The sequence below is a fragment of the Pongo pygmaeus genome, chromosome 13 (genome assembly GCF_028885625.2).
Source record: "Pongo pygmaeus isolate AG05252 chromosome 13, NHGRI_mPonPyg2-v2.0_pri, whole genome shotgun sequence".
Taxonomy (NCBI): domain Eukaryota; kingdom Metazoa; phylum Chordata; class Mammalia; order Primates; family Hominidae; genus Pongo; species Pongo pygmaeus.
Window position 1 is genome coordinate 55,886,442 of NC_072386.2, and position 16,701 is coordinate 55,903,142.

At 38.8% G+C, this 16,701-nt stretch overlaps 1 protein-coding gene across 8 annotated transcripts in view; it reads right to left on the minus strand.

Moving 5' to 3' along the window:
* The window catches only part of SMARCA2 (SWI/SNF related, matrix associated, actin dependent regulator of chromatin, subfamily a, member 2), a 215,994-nt gene that overhangs the window by 115,608 nt on the left and 83,685 nt on the right, over nt 1-16,701 (minus strand). For all 8 annotated transcript variants that reach the window (XM_054502676.2, XM_054502680.2, XM_054502673.2 and 5 more), the window contains 5 exons: nt 7,378-7,431; nt 4,495-4,625; nt 4,214-4,271; nt 1,511-1,611; nt 52-199 (listed from right to left, as the gene is read on the minus strand). In XM_054502676.2, coding sequence (XP_054358651.1) covers nt 52-199; nt 1,511-1,611; nt 4,214-4,271; nt 4,495-4,625; nt 7,378-7,431 — 492 coding nt within the window. The remainder of the gene's footprint in view (nt 1-51; nt 200-1,510; nt 1,612-4,213; nt 4,272-4,494; nt 4,626-7,377; nt 7,432-16,701) is intronic.

The following is a 16,701-nucleotide window of genomic DNA, read 5'->3' on the forward strand; positions in this document are numbered from 1 at the left end:
ATTAGGTAAATGGTTACGACTTGCCAAGGAAACTCAAACCACGCCAATTACCTGGTAATGCTTTAGGGTCCCGTTAATGAGGAGGGCAGACTGTTTCTCCACCCTCTCCGAGATGGCATGAGCCACGGTGTAGTAGGACTGGGAGCCCCTGGCACTGTACTGCATGCTGTATTCATCATCCACGTCTTGCTTAGCTGTCCTGGGAAAGGAAAAAGTGGAGAATCACACACAGACATGTGTGTGCATGTGTTGTTTTACTTCACTCAAAAAATGATTTGAGAACCTAAAATAGCTGCAATAAGTGTGTTTTATTTATCAACCACTACTTGCCATGCAGTTAATATACACTATCTGTAATCCTCACAAAAAGCAAGCACAAAAAGCATTATGATGATCATCCCCATTTTATGCAGGTGGAGAACCTGAGGCTTAGAGAGTTTACTTCATTTGTTTGGATCACATAAAAGGTAGTGAAACCAGGATTCAAACGCAGGTCCCCTTGATCCAAAAGACAGATAGGAACCTGAACCCTACACCTGCAGATGAATACTTTGCCAATGAAGCTGTCATAGACTGTTAAATACAAAGATAAATCCTATTCACAGAACAGTGGCTAAAGCTGGGAGGTCAGGGGGAGAGAGCAACCCAACATTAAAGGGGTAGGAAGGAGGAAAGGTAGGCTTCTATCTTCTGTGCCTTGTTCATGAGCTAGTCTGTTATTCTATGGGCAATAAGGAACCACTGACAGGGATTCTTAACACCTTCAGTGAAGGATCAGGGCAGACTGGTAAGAGGAAGGGTCCCTAAAGTGGGGCACACAGCCGTGGAATAAAAGGGAGAAATATGAGGATGTCTATTTCTGGTTTTTAAAGTACCTCATCTTTTTCATTGTTTCACAACAGTTTTCTTTTAATAGTAGAGCTATACAAGCAAAGAAATGTGCAAACCCTTGAAGTAGAGGGCCCACAGGAATGGATGAGACACAGAGCCAGGGCACTCGGAGGGTTGGAGAGGGTTCAGGGACTGGGAGAGAGTTGGTGGTCAACTTGGCTATGGCAGCAGGAGTAAGACAGGAATGATGTCTCTCACTTGGGTTTCAGGGAGACTGCTGATGTCATTAAGGGAGGCAGGAAAGGCAGCAAAGCAGCCAGTTAGGGAGATAAGTTTCATTAGTTCAATCTGGGATTGAAGTGCAGACAACAGGTGTGAGGCTCAGGAGTGAGCCTGAGCTGGAGGTGGGGATTAAGGAGAGAGAAGAGTAAGGAAGTGAGGAAGAAAGGGAAGAAAGGGAAGGAAGGAAGGAAGGGAGGAAGGGAGGGAGGGACGGAGAATCAACATGAAACCCCGAGACCTGGGAACCCAGAACTCAGTGGTGACCTATAAGAGCACAGTTTCAAGCAGAGTGTAGGCATGAAGTCAGTTGCCTTCTTTAAACAAAATTTCCTAAAAGAAAATTCATTAAGCATCATTCTCATGCAATGCATTTCCAAGGGAAAAACTCAATACATACTCAATGATCTGCTTAGCATCCTTCTCAGAAACTTCTTCACTATTTGGATCCAGGAGTATTTTCTCTTCGGTTTCCTGCCTACTGGACTCTTCTTCCTCATCCTGGAGAAGGAAAAAAGATAGGGAGGAAATTATATTTTAACAAGTAAATATCTATGATTGACATTTTCTGAAAAGACATGAACTAGTATTCAACTTCACAAATGAAGTAAGATCATAAAATTCAGGGAGGAAGTAAATGTAACATCTACTTAAGTAAAGCAATACCCCCATTCCACTGCTGTTGAAATCATGAATGAGATAATGAAGGGAACTCTCTGAGGATCCCCTAGAACCCTTGCTCCCAAGAATGAGTATGTAAACATCATGCCAGAAACATAAATATTTATCATCATTTGGTTATCAGAGTCCTGTAGGGCATATCTGCTCTCACTCAGTAGCACTCTCTCCAAAGCCAGATTGTAGAGATCTTAGGATCCTCCTTCTCATAAAAACACTCTCTCTGATGGCTGGGTGCAGTGCCTCATGCCTGTAATCCCAGCTATTCAGGGGGCTGAGGCAGGAGAATCGCTTGAACCCAGGAGGCAGACATTGCAGTGAGCCAAGATCACACCACTGCACTCCAGCCTGGGCAACAAGAGCGAAACTCTGTCTCAAAACAAAACACAAAACAAAACAAAAAAAATCCACTCTCTCTGATAATGCCCATGGGACTTGGATGGCCCCATATGTGTCCACTGTAGAGGACCTGGATCTTGTAAGCACACTGCTTTCTGTGGCTGATTCACATCACACATTGCAGAGTACTGAGATTAAAAACTCTCAATAACTTGGCAAAGGATTCAATACCTCTCCCTTCTCAAGTGAGTACTACATCCAGCTGACCCATTTGAAAGCATTACTAAGTAAGCGTCCATTCTGTCCACTACTAACCTGGTGTAGAAGGCTAAATCTTTCCAGACAATCCAGTAGAATTTCCTTGAAAAGCAGGTTTAAAGAGAACCATGCTTTTCCATAACTCTTAAATGACAAAGTATGAATTGACAAACTATCAAGGAGAAAAATCAAACCTTATGATAGCAGATCATTTAGAAGCAGGGAGTCAGCTAAGGCCTTGGCCCAACTCCTTCATTTTCCAGGCCAGGAAATAAAACGCTGAGAGGGGACATGACTCTCCACATGTCACTCAGGCTCACCTGCAGCAGACTCATGCGATGGGCCCAGGGACAAGGGCTGTCTGTGCTTGTCATTCTCAGGTTGGCACCTGCTGGCTAGGTGGCCTACTTTATCTTATCTCTGCCCTCTCCGGCTCTCTTACTCAAAGAGAAGGTTCTTCCAGTAGGTCACTTATAAGCCCATTCATCCAAGTAAACAAGACACCTTTAAATATCTTAGAGATAGAGTAGCTGGCGGAAAAAAATAACATCCCCCAAAAAGTATTTGCTTTTTTTAAAAAAAAAAAAAAAAAAAAAAAACAGGATCTTGCTCTGTCACCCAGGCTGGAGTGCAGTGGCACGACCTCAGCTCACTGCAGCCTCTGCCCAGGGCTCAAGCCATCCTCCTACCTCAGCCTCCCGAGTAGCTGGAACTGCGGGAATGCGTCACCACGCCCCGCTGGTTTTTGTATTTTTTGTAGAAATGGGGTTTCACCATGTTGCCCAGGCTGGTCTCGAACTCCTGGACTCAAGCAATTCTCCTGCGTCAGCTTCCCAAAATGCTGGGATTATAGGCATGAGTCACCATGCCCAACCATGTTTGCTTTTCAATGATCATGCTTTTTTGTAATGTAGCTTTTATTATTCTTCCTCTTTACAAAAGCATTAAGTGCTCATGGAAGACTAATTTGGAAAACACAAGTCCACAAATAGAAGGAAAATAGCCACAGTCTTGAGACCCTGGTAAGCTACTATGGGTAAGGATGCTTTACCTTGTCCTCGGCACCTATACTACGGCACTCTCAAGAATATCAGATCTAATGACTATATATTAACAATGCTCTAATAAAGGAGAGCAAATCTTCTTTTAATCCTATTTGTAATTATTAAACATTTTGTAGTTGATTTAACAAATATTTTATTATTTCTCAATTTCTATTAAAAATACCCAAGATTCCCATTTTAGGTTCTAGTTATACTAAGTATTCCCTCCAAGAGACTGAGCGCTTCTCTTTGGGTAACAAGTATATCTAAGGAATTCAAACAAGAATCATACCTGGAGAGAAATCAAGAGGATCAATAAACTCATTAAACCAAGCCCATGTTGCCCTTTTTGTCGAAGTTTCCAGACTCAGAATTGCAAATAGATTCTAAGGTCTGAAGGACTTCAGAACTTTTTGGCAGTTAATTCTCAATGTGAACCACTTAGAGGTATGGTATGGCCTTTCCCAAGGTAATCCATCTCCAATTCTCCCCCAAAAGACCACTTCACCATCTCCAAGTTAATGCCAGCTTCTCTTTTCTTGGTTTCAAGTGAATTTAGAATGTGCCAAGTTTCCCCATTAGCCAGGGCCTCCCAAGAGATCACTATACCACTAGGCATACACCATCAAAGCATTTGTAAATCCTTAGCCCCAGCTGTCACCCAAAGGCCAATCCTGGAGGAAGAAATGACAGAAAGACACAAGGCCCGGGCTTACATTCAGGAAGAAGTTTCTTCCTCTGATAACTTTCAAACCAATAAACCCCAAACAGAGATACATACATACCTCTTCCTCATAATCAGAATCACTCTCTTCACTGTCAGATCTAGGGGCAACTTCATAACTAAGGAAAAAGAGTGAGGAAGAGGAGGGGGCTTAGTTTTTTAAATTATAAAACAATAAAGACACACATGACTTAATAGCACATTCTATGTGTAAAAGACGAATCCAAGTAACAACTTCAACCATCTCAGCAAAGGCTGTGTAGTTTTAGTTTCGAGATTGTACAAGATTACCAAAATCTAAAAAGCTAAAAGAGCACCATGAACGCTGCTTTCATGCCTTACCCAGGATTCATTTCCAGCCAGGCGTCCAGCTGACTTGCTTTGGGTGCTTCTGGTCCGAACAGAACCTTGCCGGTTTCTGTGTGAGTCACTTTGACAGGGAGGTCACTCATCTGGCTGCTCTCATCTATGGGCTACAAAGGAGGGAAAATCATGTCACGGCTTGATGTTAAGACCTTCTCCCAGTTCTGTACTGGACGTTTCTCAGCATTTTTTGCTGCCCAGCATCTGAAACCTTATTCTGTGTTTGGAAATTTCACTACCTAATGAGTTTTGATGGGAGGTGAGAGGCTACCTCCCACCAAAGAAACTGAAAATGCTGCCTCCCTGGTAGCTAAGACACAGGCACAAACCTCAGCTCCAGCAACCAGATACATCACCAAGGTTGTGAGTTAAGAGCTAGAAGTGCAAGGGTGTGGAAACCAACAGGTGCACTGGTGCAGGGCAGACCACAGTGGCAACAATGCCAGGAAAGCGGTAATGGCTCTGTCAAGCTTCTGCCTGCTCCCAACCACAGCCTGTCCTCACTGGACCAGTTGTAGAGCATAATACTGGGGATAGCCCTGAGTCAGGTTCTTCAGAAACCCTGGAGATCTGATGAGTTGCCCAGTATCCTATCAATATATTCCCTTTTTATTTAAATCAGGCAGAGTTGATTTTGGTCATTTGTAACTAACAACCCCCGATTCCTCAACTAATACTTCCCAGATAACAACTATTGCAAAGTCATGGTTTCAGAGAGAATGAAAAACAGAAAAGGTATTATAACCTATGTCATCTCATGAGTGGCTGGTTTGGTCTCTGCAGAACCAGTGTCCTTTTTCCAAAACTAACCCCCCAGGTGTCTAACCCAACTATTGGTATCTTTGAGTGTGATAAAGAAAAAAGCTCTGCTCCTCTGAAATCTGGCAAATTGACCAAGATTAAGCTAAAGTTCATTACTAGACTAGTATATCCAAGGAACACAAGAATCACACTTGAATATAATCAGTAACAAATGACTGCTCCTGATTACAGGGTGACCTGTACTTCTAGGAGCAGATCCGTAAGTAAAATGTTTGTTTGGAAATGCTTGATTTGTGAGTGGTTCAAGTTATCTATCTCCTGAAAAGTAATAAAATTGAATTTTTAGACAATTCATGAATTCCAAAATTTTTCCTAGATTCCTTTCAATTGGAATTAAGCAGAAATGATAGGATAACCTACAGTATGCTATAGTTTATCTTCTATATCTTATAGGAAATGACCAAAAAACAAAACAAAATGAAACACACATACCCAATGGTTCTTTCCCCTTACACCCTCAACAAAGCACTGTCAGCATAAGAAACAATATATTAGCAATTATCCACAAAAATATCCTTAAAAAGAGAAAAGGCTTACTCCAGATTGTCGTTTTTTTCTTTTGTGTGTGCTAAAGCAATGGTTTTGAACATCATTACTTTGCACGCCAACATGACACTTCTTCCTCATTAAAGTAAAAGGTCATCTATATACTCAAGAGATAAAGAAGGAAATCTACAATTTGCTATCATTTCCCTTGGAAAAATCATGTTCTGTTATCATGAACCATTATAATATAGCTTCTTTTCGTGCTAATGTCATGCCTCTAAGAAAATTGGAAATCACTATAGATGGAATTAGAACCTTGGCAAAAGCACTGAATGAGAACAGAAGAACATAATAAGAACATTATTTCAAAACAGAGCAAGATGTCCACGTTGCAAGCCTTAGCAAACAGGACACATGTGTTAAGATTAAAAGGAAAAAAAAGATGTATGTCACAAGCCCAAGATCAGTAGCTAATTTTCCCAACAGATAATAAGATATAAGAACACTATTACGCTAACATGTTAAATCTCTCCCTGTGTGCTTGTTAATTATAGACCAATGGGAGGCATACTTAGGTAAGGCTGGGCTTTTGCAAATTAGAGTTGTTTCTAAGTGCTCTAATATATAGTATTCTTATCCCGTAACAGCCCAAGGAGTTTCTTACACATCAGACATTTATCCTGATCCTTTCTTTCCTTGTGATAGATTATAGTGGTTAAGTAACATTTATTGTTCAAGAGGTTTCTGCATAGAATAGTGGTTCAATCTTTTTTTTCTGCATCTCCACTGTTTGAGTTCACAATACAACTGTGTGCAGAGTGATACCAGAATGGGAAGTGGCAACCTCCCACCCACTCCGATCCTCCAAGTAGGTTTATCAGAATTTATGAGACAAAATGAAGATAATTTGAAACAAACTCCCTTCCCATCCTGCTCTGGGAGTGTGCCTCCTCACTGTGAATCGCTGGCAGGGAACCTTAAATCCTTCAGAAAAAAATCCAATAAATAAATTGTATCCTCATAATTCAGGAGAATACTGGAACTACTAGGAAATGAATTTTAGGACTAGGCTGATGAACATACACATAGAAGCTATATGGCAAGCCTATTAAAAAATGTCAAAAATAAGTTAACCAAATATGTGACTTATTTAGTTTATGTATTTTTATAATTTCAAATTAATAATAAACTAGAGAAACTGGGTCATATTTTATGTTTCTGTATCATTTACTGGGCAATATAATTATAGAATCATTTAAGATTCTTACACATCCTATATATTTGTAAATATATGATTATATGTGCACAGAAAATTCTGAAATAGTATGCAAGACATTTAATATCAGTTGATTGATAGTCTGACATGTAAGTAGATTATTTTTCACTGTATCCCTTTTGTATCATTCTAATTTTCTACTATGCTAACGTATTACTATTTTTACTTAGAATAAACAGCACAGTAAGAATAAAATAGTATGCATGAAGAATGGTGCTGCCAGGTATGGCACGGACTCTGTTCAGCAGAACACAGCGGAAAGGATGACAATCCCTTACCTCTCCATCCGGTCCCAGGGCAGACTCCCCACCCTCTGCATTCTCTTCAGCCTTCTGCAAAACAACAATGTCGAATGTTATATGTAACCAAGACGATGGGGTACGGGACTTCCTGGTAACTCTCCGGTATGTAATAGAATTTCATTGTTACCCCATTATTATCTAACACAGCTTAAGTGTTAATGCCTTTTATGTTCATTTGTCTTTGCTGAGACAAAACATGTATTTTATTAGCAACTTGTAGAGAGTCACTTAAAGCCAGATGTGATCTGAGGCCAGCACACTAGAGATTTGTAGATTGTATTTCAGAGACCCAAAGAGCTTAAGACAGGGCAGTATCAAGACGGTGGTCAGAATCTGAAATGTTCTTCTCGTGTTTGGGAGTGGGAAGATATATCCTGACATAATTAGCTCAACTTTCCTATCCCCTAAGCAAGTTTTCTTCAGCAATAAAGAACAACATTCTAAAACTGTCCATCAAGAATAAGCTCTGATGGCAACAATAGACAATGGGGACTACTAGAGGAGGGAAGGAGGGAGTGGGGCAAGAGTTGAAAAACTCATTATTGGGTATGATGATCTCCACCTGGGTGACAGGATCAATTGTAACACAAACCTCAGCATCATGCAATATACCCAGGTAATAAACTTGCACATGTATCCCCTGAATCTAAAACAAAAATTGAAATAATAAAAATAAAATTGTATCCTCAAAAAAAAGAAGAAGCTATGAACCACTCCATGGGCATAAAAACATAATATAAAACTTTATGAGTTCCCTGGATGTTTTTAATTCCACCTAAATTTCTTTCATAATATATAGTATTTCTACCATGTGTAAATAGGAAAATTTTATGCAGATATTGTTGTCTGATGAAGAATTCTGTTATCTACCATTTCTTTTTTTTTTTTTTTCAGACAGAGTCTTGTTCTGTCACCCAGGCTGGAGTGCAGTGGCCCGATCTCGGCTCACTGCAAGCTCCACCTCCCGGGTTCACACCATCCTCCTGCCTCAGCCTCCCAAGTAGCTGGGACTACAGGCGACCACCACCACACCCGGTTAATTTTTTTGTATTTTTTAGTGGAGACGGGGTTTCAGCGTGTTAGCCAGGATGGTCTCAATCTCCTGACCTCGTGATCTGCCTGCCTCGGCCTCCCAGCCTATCTACCATTTCTTACATATCCCAATATCTTAGTCCATTAACTTCTATGTGCCTCAAAAACAACCTAAATGAAAAGTTAAGATTATGTCATATCGGCCAGGTGCGGTGGCTCAGGCCTGTAATCCCAGCACTTTGAGAGGCCGAGGCAGGCAGATCACAAGGTCAGGAGATCAAGACCATCCTGGCTAACATGGTGAAACCCTGTCTCTACTAAAAACACAAAAAATTAGCCGGGTGTGGTGGTGGGCACCTGTAGTCCCAGCTACTCAGGAGGCTGAGGCGGGAGAATGGCATGAACCCAGGAGGCGGAGCTTGCAGTGAGCCGAGATGGTGCTAGTGCACTCCAGCCTGGGTGACAGAGAGAGACTGTGTCTCAAAAAAAAAAAAAAAAAAAAAAAAAGATTATGTCATATCTTGTACATATCCAAGAAAGTCTCATCTGTAATATACGCAAAATAATCTAAAATTTCTTCCACTTACGATAACCTCTCTGACAAGTGAAATCTTTAAAATCACCTATATAGAATCACTATTTTAAAGTTACTTCTGGAAAGCTATACTATTTCTGCATAGTATAATGAGAGAAAAAAAAAAAAATTTAGTCATTTCCTTTGCCAGGATGCTTGAGAAAATGAGCTTTCCTCCCTTGGGCTCTTTAGTTAATTAAAAATAAAAAATGATGATACAGAATCAATATGAACTCAACTTTGTTTACTTAAGATATCGATTATATAATATGTTTTGCCTTCTATGAAAATAACTCAACTGTCTTCTGACAAAATAGCTTTTATGAAAACACTTAAAGTTTAAAATCAACCTTTTATTCATAGTGAAGAAAGGCAGTTCCATCAACATTTGAAATTTCTGAAGTTCCTTTACAATGCAATTTTTACCAAAAATACATGTATGTATGTATGCCAAAGCACAAGGCATAAAAAAAATGCAGCTTCCACCAAACAGTAGGAAATAAAATGCTCCCTTTGGTTATGATTTTCCAAGAAATTAAATTTCTATTTATGTCACCCCAGAGCAAAAACATTTATAAGCTCAAAAGAAATGATCAGCTTCAAAGAGCATCAGGCTCTACATCTAAGCTAGTGACACAGAGAACAATAACAGAACCCTTGAATTCAAAAAAGAAACCATCCCTGCTACCAGTCACTGAAGGTTCCATTTTTGGAATTCTCAGAATCTATACTCAGGGGACTGTTTTAATTAACGGGGGAAAGTCAATTAATCCCACCATTCTTTCCACACAAATCAGAAATAAGCTACAAATTTGGCCAACAAAGAAAATCAAATGAGACAATGAATAAGCCAATTTCAAATATCTAGCAAGTGGAATTGGATCACCATTTCAATGAATAGTACATTAAAAAGCTTGAAGCATCATATATTAATATAATCAAAATTATTCTGAAGGATACTTTCCTATGAATATACTATAGACTAGCTAGATTGTTATCTAAAAACTGCCTCACAGTCAGGCCCTTCCATTACTTAAAATCCCCAAGACTATTTTTTAAAATTCTATTAGCTATCAAATCTGAGAGACACAGTAATATTAGATTTAAGACAGTTGGTTCTGGAATTAGACAAACTGTGTTTCAATCTTAGCTCTCTGTAATTAAGTGCAAGAGATCTTAGCTGTATGATCTTGAGCAAATCATTTTCTCTTTCTGTCTTAGTTCCCTCTTGCATAAAATAGGAATGGTAACAAACAGTGCCTACTTCCTAGGGCTTCTGCAGGACTGGGTCACGATTTCAACATGTACAATCCGGTGTCACAAGTAATATATATGCTGCCAGCCTCAATCTCCACATTGTACAAGGGTCAATGATAGTCCGAGGACTATTCTTTTATGTCTATAATTAAGACTGGCTGTAGCGTTTCCTGAAAACTGCTTCATAAGGCTATGAGGTCAGGGATTTCTGTCTGTTTTGTTCACTGACGCATTCCCACACCTACAAGGGCATCAGGCACTTAAAAGGCACTAAATAAATATTTGGTGATTGAAGGAATGAATGAAAGCACAAAGAACAATGCTTTCCACTTAGCATATGCTCATTAAATTATTATTATCATAAATAGATGCCAATACATTTGCAAGTCATAAAATAGTTAAGAGCACGCACACAATTAGCCATTGAATTGGTGCTCTGTGTGACTTTCCTTGCAAGCATGCCCTGTCCTTGGACCTAATTCTGCTATGTTATTCTAAGAGATAGAGGCCAGGTGGCAGTCTACTCTATGACAAGAGATGTCAACTTCTCCCATCATTCTTTGGATTCCTTCAGTTTGATGACATTGCTGGTTGGTGCGCACATGTACTCACATCAACCTCATGCTGTGTCTCAAAACTTAAAAAAACAAAGCAAAACAAACACAATTGTCCCTTTTTTTGGTTCAAAATTAACACCCAAGAGTTTGTGATTGGTCTACTGTTTGAGCTGACTTCGGACAGTCTCTAAGCACCTAATGAAATGTCCTGGTGTGAATGCAGCAGCTGCTACAGTGTCTCCTGCCACCTGAGAAATTTTCATATGTAGTTATCTGCATCGCGTAATTGCAAACACATGCTATCAATATTAATGGCTGATGCCTGCACTTATTTCCATTGATTGAAAACAAAACAAAACACTGAACAAGAAACTTTGTACTGGCTTCTTCCTACATGCAAAAGAGTTTAGAACTAATTATGCTTATGTAGGAAGGGAGGAGTATAATTAACCTAATCATGTAAGGGGACATGATAGGAATTATTCATAACTGAAGATTACTCATAACTAAAAATTACTCAAACTAAAGACAGTTGTGTTCCCAATTCCAAGGCCAACGTCAATTCATATCTTCCATTTAGCAATGTTCACAAACAAAGGTATGTGCATAGCTACCCATCTTCCTTGCAGAAGGTATAAAAAGTAATCAACAACAGGGCTGAGGAGGGAAAGAAATCTCTAAATATGAAAATCCCGTGTAAGCTGAACTCAAAAGAAGACTTCAGTAGGCCATTTTATTTAGACTACTTTAACATAGGCTATAAACAGCCTCATTACATAAAGAAACAGTTTTAAATCAAATATTTTACAACCTATATTATAAAATGAATGTACTTTATCCCCCAGTGGGTGTTATTATAATATACTGAAACAACATTCAAATGTGCTGGTATCTGAAGGATCCATTCTGTTTCGCTGGAAACCTAAGCTTTCAAAAACCACTTGAGTTATTTTTACTGTCATTTAAGGGGACCTTTGTCATTTTTAAAAATGCCCAGGGATATGAAATTAACAGGCATTTGCAAATTACTTGGGTTGTTTCTTATAGAGAAAATCAATGCAAACATTTTTACTCAAGTAACTGGTCAATCCAGTTAAATAGGACTTTTCTCCAAACTTCTGGTCTCACCCATTTTGACACTGAACTAATCAAATAAATCTAATCACTGTAGCATTGTGTTCACCTATTCTTACAATAGTTCCTACACTCAAATGTCCAGAATTACATTAGAACCTTTCTTTCATCTATGAAAATCTTATAGAGGAAAGCTGTAATAAAGTATATAATCTTTGGGGAAACTGTAAGAGATTTAAAAAAACTGAGAAGAATCAGGGAGTAGCTTGTATTTAAAATAAATGTCTCAATATGACTGCTTTGCTTTTCAAGCTCTTTTTACTGAAAATTGTGCCAACGGCCGGCTATTCTGACATTCTGGTATCTAAAGAGGATAAAAACACATTTCCTACCACTATGTTGGCCAATACATTATGCCAGGAAGGTTCAACCTGCAAAATATCACAGTCCTGAGATTTACTTATAATAGTGGTTGGTAAGGAGAAAGAGAGAGAGACCCGATAAAAGAACTTTTAGAAAGAAAATCAAACACTCCAATGAAGACTATATCTGGTCTAGTGTTGCCTCAGAGATTCTGAGTATGTGCCCATTAGTATCATATGTTTCCAAAAAATGTCACAAATAAATAACACAAGAATAGTTCTGCTGGTATACATCCCACTGAAAGATGTGGAAGGGAGAATTAAATATTTAGTTTTGGCTGATGTCAACGGCTCTGGAAACTGAACCTCTGAAATGGCTAGACTTTTTTTTTTGAGACAAGAGTCTCGCTCTGTCACCCAGGCTGGAGTGCAGTGGCGCCATCTCGGCTCACTGCAACCTCTGCCTCCCGGGTTCACACCATTCTCTTACCTCAGCCTCCTGAGTCGCTGGGACTACAGGTGCCTGCCAACATGCCCGGCTAATTTTTTGTATTTTTTAGTAGAGACGGGGTTTCAACATGTTAGCCAGGATGGTCTCGATCTCCTGACGTCGTGATCCGCCCGCCTCGGCCTCCCAAAGTGCTGGGATTACAGGCGGGAGCCACCGCACCCGGCTGATGGCTAAACTTTTAAGCAATAGGCAGGGGTGCTCCTGGTATGGGCTCCTAACCGCAGCTTAAGGAAAAATGTACCCTAAAGTACTGTGAGAGATGCCTCATAATCGCCAGGAACCCTAGTAAAGTAGAGGCCATGTAATTAGAAAACTCTCTTTGTAGGAGTTGGGGGAACAGGGTGGTAGGCAGAGTTTATCACCTGTGATAAAGCCTCATTTTTCTTCTGCATGCCTCAATATTTAAAGAATCTGTCATTGTCCTCAAAGATATCCTATACACTAGTATTCAACTGATTTCCAACTAGAAAAAAAGTGGTGACCAATTATTATTGATTCAACATCACAAAAATATGCAGTAAAGGTTTAAAAAAAGATTTTGTTTTCAGAAAAACATAACTGTATTATAATCATGATTCCACTTTCGTATCATAGAATTGCTTGATGAAATAATGTTTACTGAGCACTTACTATACGTTAGGGTGTATTCTACATGCTTTAGATAAACTTTCCCATGTAATCCTCACTACAAATCTATGGGGTAGATAACATTCCTATTGCCTTCTTACAGATCATGAGACTGAAGCACTATGGTAATAGATCTTTTAATGAAATAGCCTACAAGAGAATAATAGCAAATTAGTATATATATTTTCTTATGTAGTTTTGATTTTAAAAGATTACCTGCTAACACGACTCAGACAGTGGTCGAATTTACTAATTCAGCCATGTTCACTCCTAGTTTTACAGGCCCTAGTGGCTTTATCTAGCCCCATTCTCTTTTGTATCCTGTAGGAAACCTCAAGGTCATGCTAAACGCACATAATAGCACATGCATCTTGCAACATCAAAGAAATTAGTTTCATATAACTAGGTTTTCAATACTTTAAAAATTATTCCTCCTCTGACACTTAAGGAGATACATGTAGTTCACTTCTTTTTTTTCCATTTCAAGGGCTTTAATGGAAGACCAGGCTGAGAATGAGAAGTTTCAAAATGATTTATAAATGTGTACTTCCTAAAAATGTCTGTAATGATGAGAAAATTAAACAAGGTCATAACATGTTAAAGGAAACCTACCCTGTTATTCATGAGCAACAAGTCAACACAATAAACTCCCAAAGAAAGACAGAGGCCTCTGTCCTTCTAGGGAATTTAAAAAAAAAAAAATTGTACACTAGTTTAATGCTGAAAATAAAAGGTAATCTTTTTCAGATTAAATTAAGTGAAAAAGTCAACCATATTCATCTTTAATAGCACATTTCTTAATCGGTAGCTTAGTTGTCCTTCAAGTGTTGCTACCAGCTCAGTGCTATTAACTATTAACTCACTGAGTAAAGTAGGTTTTCTCAAAACAAAGGTTTATTGAAGTATTTGTTAATTTAAAAAATATTGATAGGTACATCATAATACTTAATACTGTGGAAAAGTGCTAAAAAGGGTAGCAGAGATTTTTATGCTCATAGACACAGAAGTTTTCCTCCACTACAGAGAAGCTAGAACAAGCAACTCCCAATCATTCACTGTAATGGAGGGAAGAAGAACTACAGATAATCCAAAGTGTCAAATCAGCTTTTTAAAGCATCCCCTTCCTTTGCACTTGAATAAAAGTGCATCTGGAACTGGGTAATTCACTCTGAACTAAGTCTTAAAGCCCCGCAAAAGAGACAGGTACCAGGAAGGGCTAAGGGCCTCAGTTTCTTTTCCTTTTTTTCCCCCCTTCTTTGTCCCACTTCTCCCAGTAAGATACCCTGGAAGGAAACAGAGCCCCTCCGACTTAGTCCTGCTGCGGGCACAAATGCTAGGCACCCAAGAGCATGCAAGGAAGGGTAGATGGCTGACCATAAAGTAAAAATTCTGCACATTGATCATGTGAGATAACCAATGGGAGATACTCAAAGATATCTGTAAGGTAGACAATAGCTGCTTTGACAACTATTACTCGTTTGCCAAGAAATCAGGCCCCACCTCCAACTGGAAACAGTTTCCCTCCACAACATTCATCCCAGCTTGTCATTATATATTTGGGTGCATGTTGGATTAATATCTGTCTAGCCTCTTTTTCTCTCTCTGATTAATATCTGTCTAGCCTCTCTTTTTCTCTCTCTGATTAAACTGTGAGAGAAGGCAGGATGCTTTTCCTCACCATTGTACCCTCCTTCTCCCAGCATTCTAGCACACGACCTAGCTCATAGTAAGTGCTCAGTTAACATATGTTGAGTGAAAGCGTAAGACACAAAGAATAAGTGCTATTACCAAATTGAAGGCAAGGGTTTCAAAGGGGCGTGCCAACTTACAGATCATGCAGAGTAACACCATGAAAAACAATTGTGACAAGTCCCTGTTCTGTACAGATGAACACAAAAATATAGGCATAATCATCAACACTCAATTGTGTATCTTTCTTTGCCTATGATAATGCAACTATCTAACACCACGGCAGAAATCTATTAATTTTAAGCCATAATCTCAAATCTGGGTCATTAGCTTTTAATCACAAAGAAATGTAAAATACAAATTTTAATACTAAAAACACTAACAGTGACAACCTCTGCAGAACACATGGCTGAATTACGAAAAACTAAAACTGCCATTTAATGGGGTCCACTTATAGAATATTCCAGAATTCCATCTCTCTGTCTGCTATCAACATGTCAGTAATTTCTTTTTAATTTTTAAAATTTTTTTATGGAAGTCATTAGACATATAAAATTTACCGTCTTTACCATTCTTAAGTCTACAGTTCAGTGGTAATAACTACATTTATATGATTTATTTCCCCATCATTCTTCCCTCCCCCTTACCTATATGTTCCTCACTAACTCTGAAAACATCTTTTTAAGGTAGGAATTGGAGCTGGAGTTTTGCACAGTCTATAATGCTACATTGACAAGAAAATGAGGTATTCCTCACCAACAAAATGTCTAAACACAAGCCCTGAGTCATCTCTCGTTCATCTTCACAATGAGGTAAGCTATCTTATACTAAAGAAATCAGTGCAAGAAGGTGCCTTCTTAATCATTTATTCCTCCTCCTTAATTATGAAATAGGTATGAGGATTCAGGAGCCATGAAATTAATTATTTTTTGAAAAGCATTTTGTTCAGTTATTCAGTGTACAGAATGAGTGATTAAATGCTACCAATCCTCAACCTTTACAATTCTGACTTCCTGTTGATGTTTGTACCTCACCTAAACAGAATTTATCACGAAAACACAGTATCAACCACTAACTAGATCCTTCGAAGAGGATCATATTCACAGGCCTATCCTCAGCAGGTTACTCTTGAATTGAGATATAATATCTGCAGAGATTCTAAATCTTACCCTTCATTTCTCATGATAATTAGGAGATATTTCACATAGGACTCTTTTTTTATATAATCACCTAAAACCCCAATGTGCACTAAATGTCGCACCTAAAACCCTCACTGCGACACAGGGACAGCAGAACTGAATGAACAACTTTGGCACCGCCATCTGTCCAAGTAACTATCGCTTATATCTTCTTCTGGCTTGTTCCAACCTGTACACTGCATTTTCTTCTTAAATTTCATTCTTAATTGAGTAATCCCCTGCCATACTAGCAATAAACTTAAGCGAACACTTATTTATGTCTGTTTTTCCTTTCCCAATTGACTGTATGTACTTAATTTAAAATCTTCTATTAAACAATGATTTATGAACAACATTGTTTTAGTTTAGTACATCCTATTATTATGCCCTTACCTCCAATAGTTGTCTAGTATACCTAAGCAACACTTCCATGCCATAC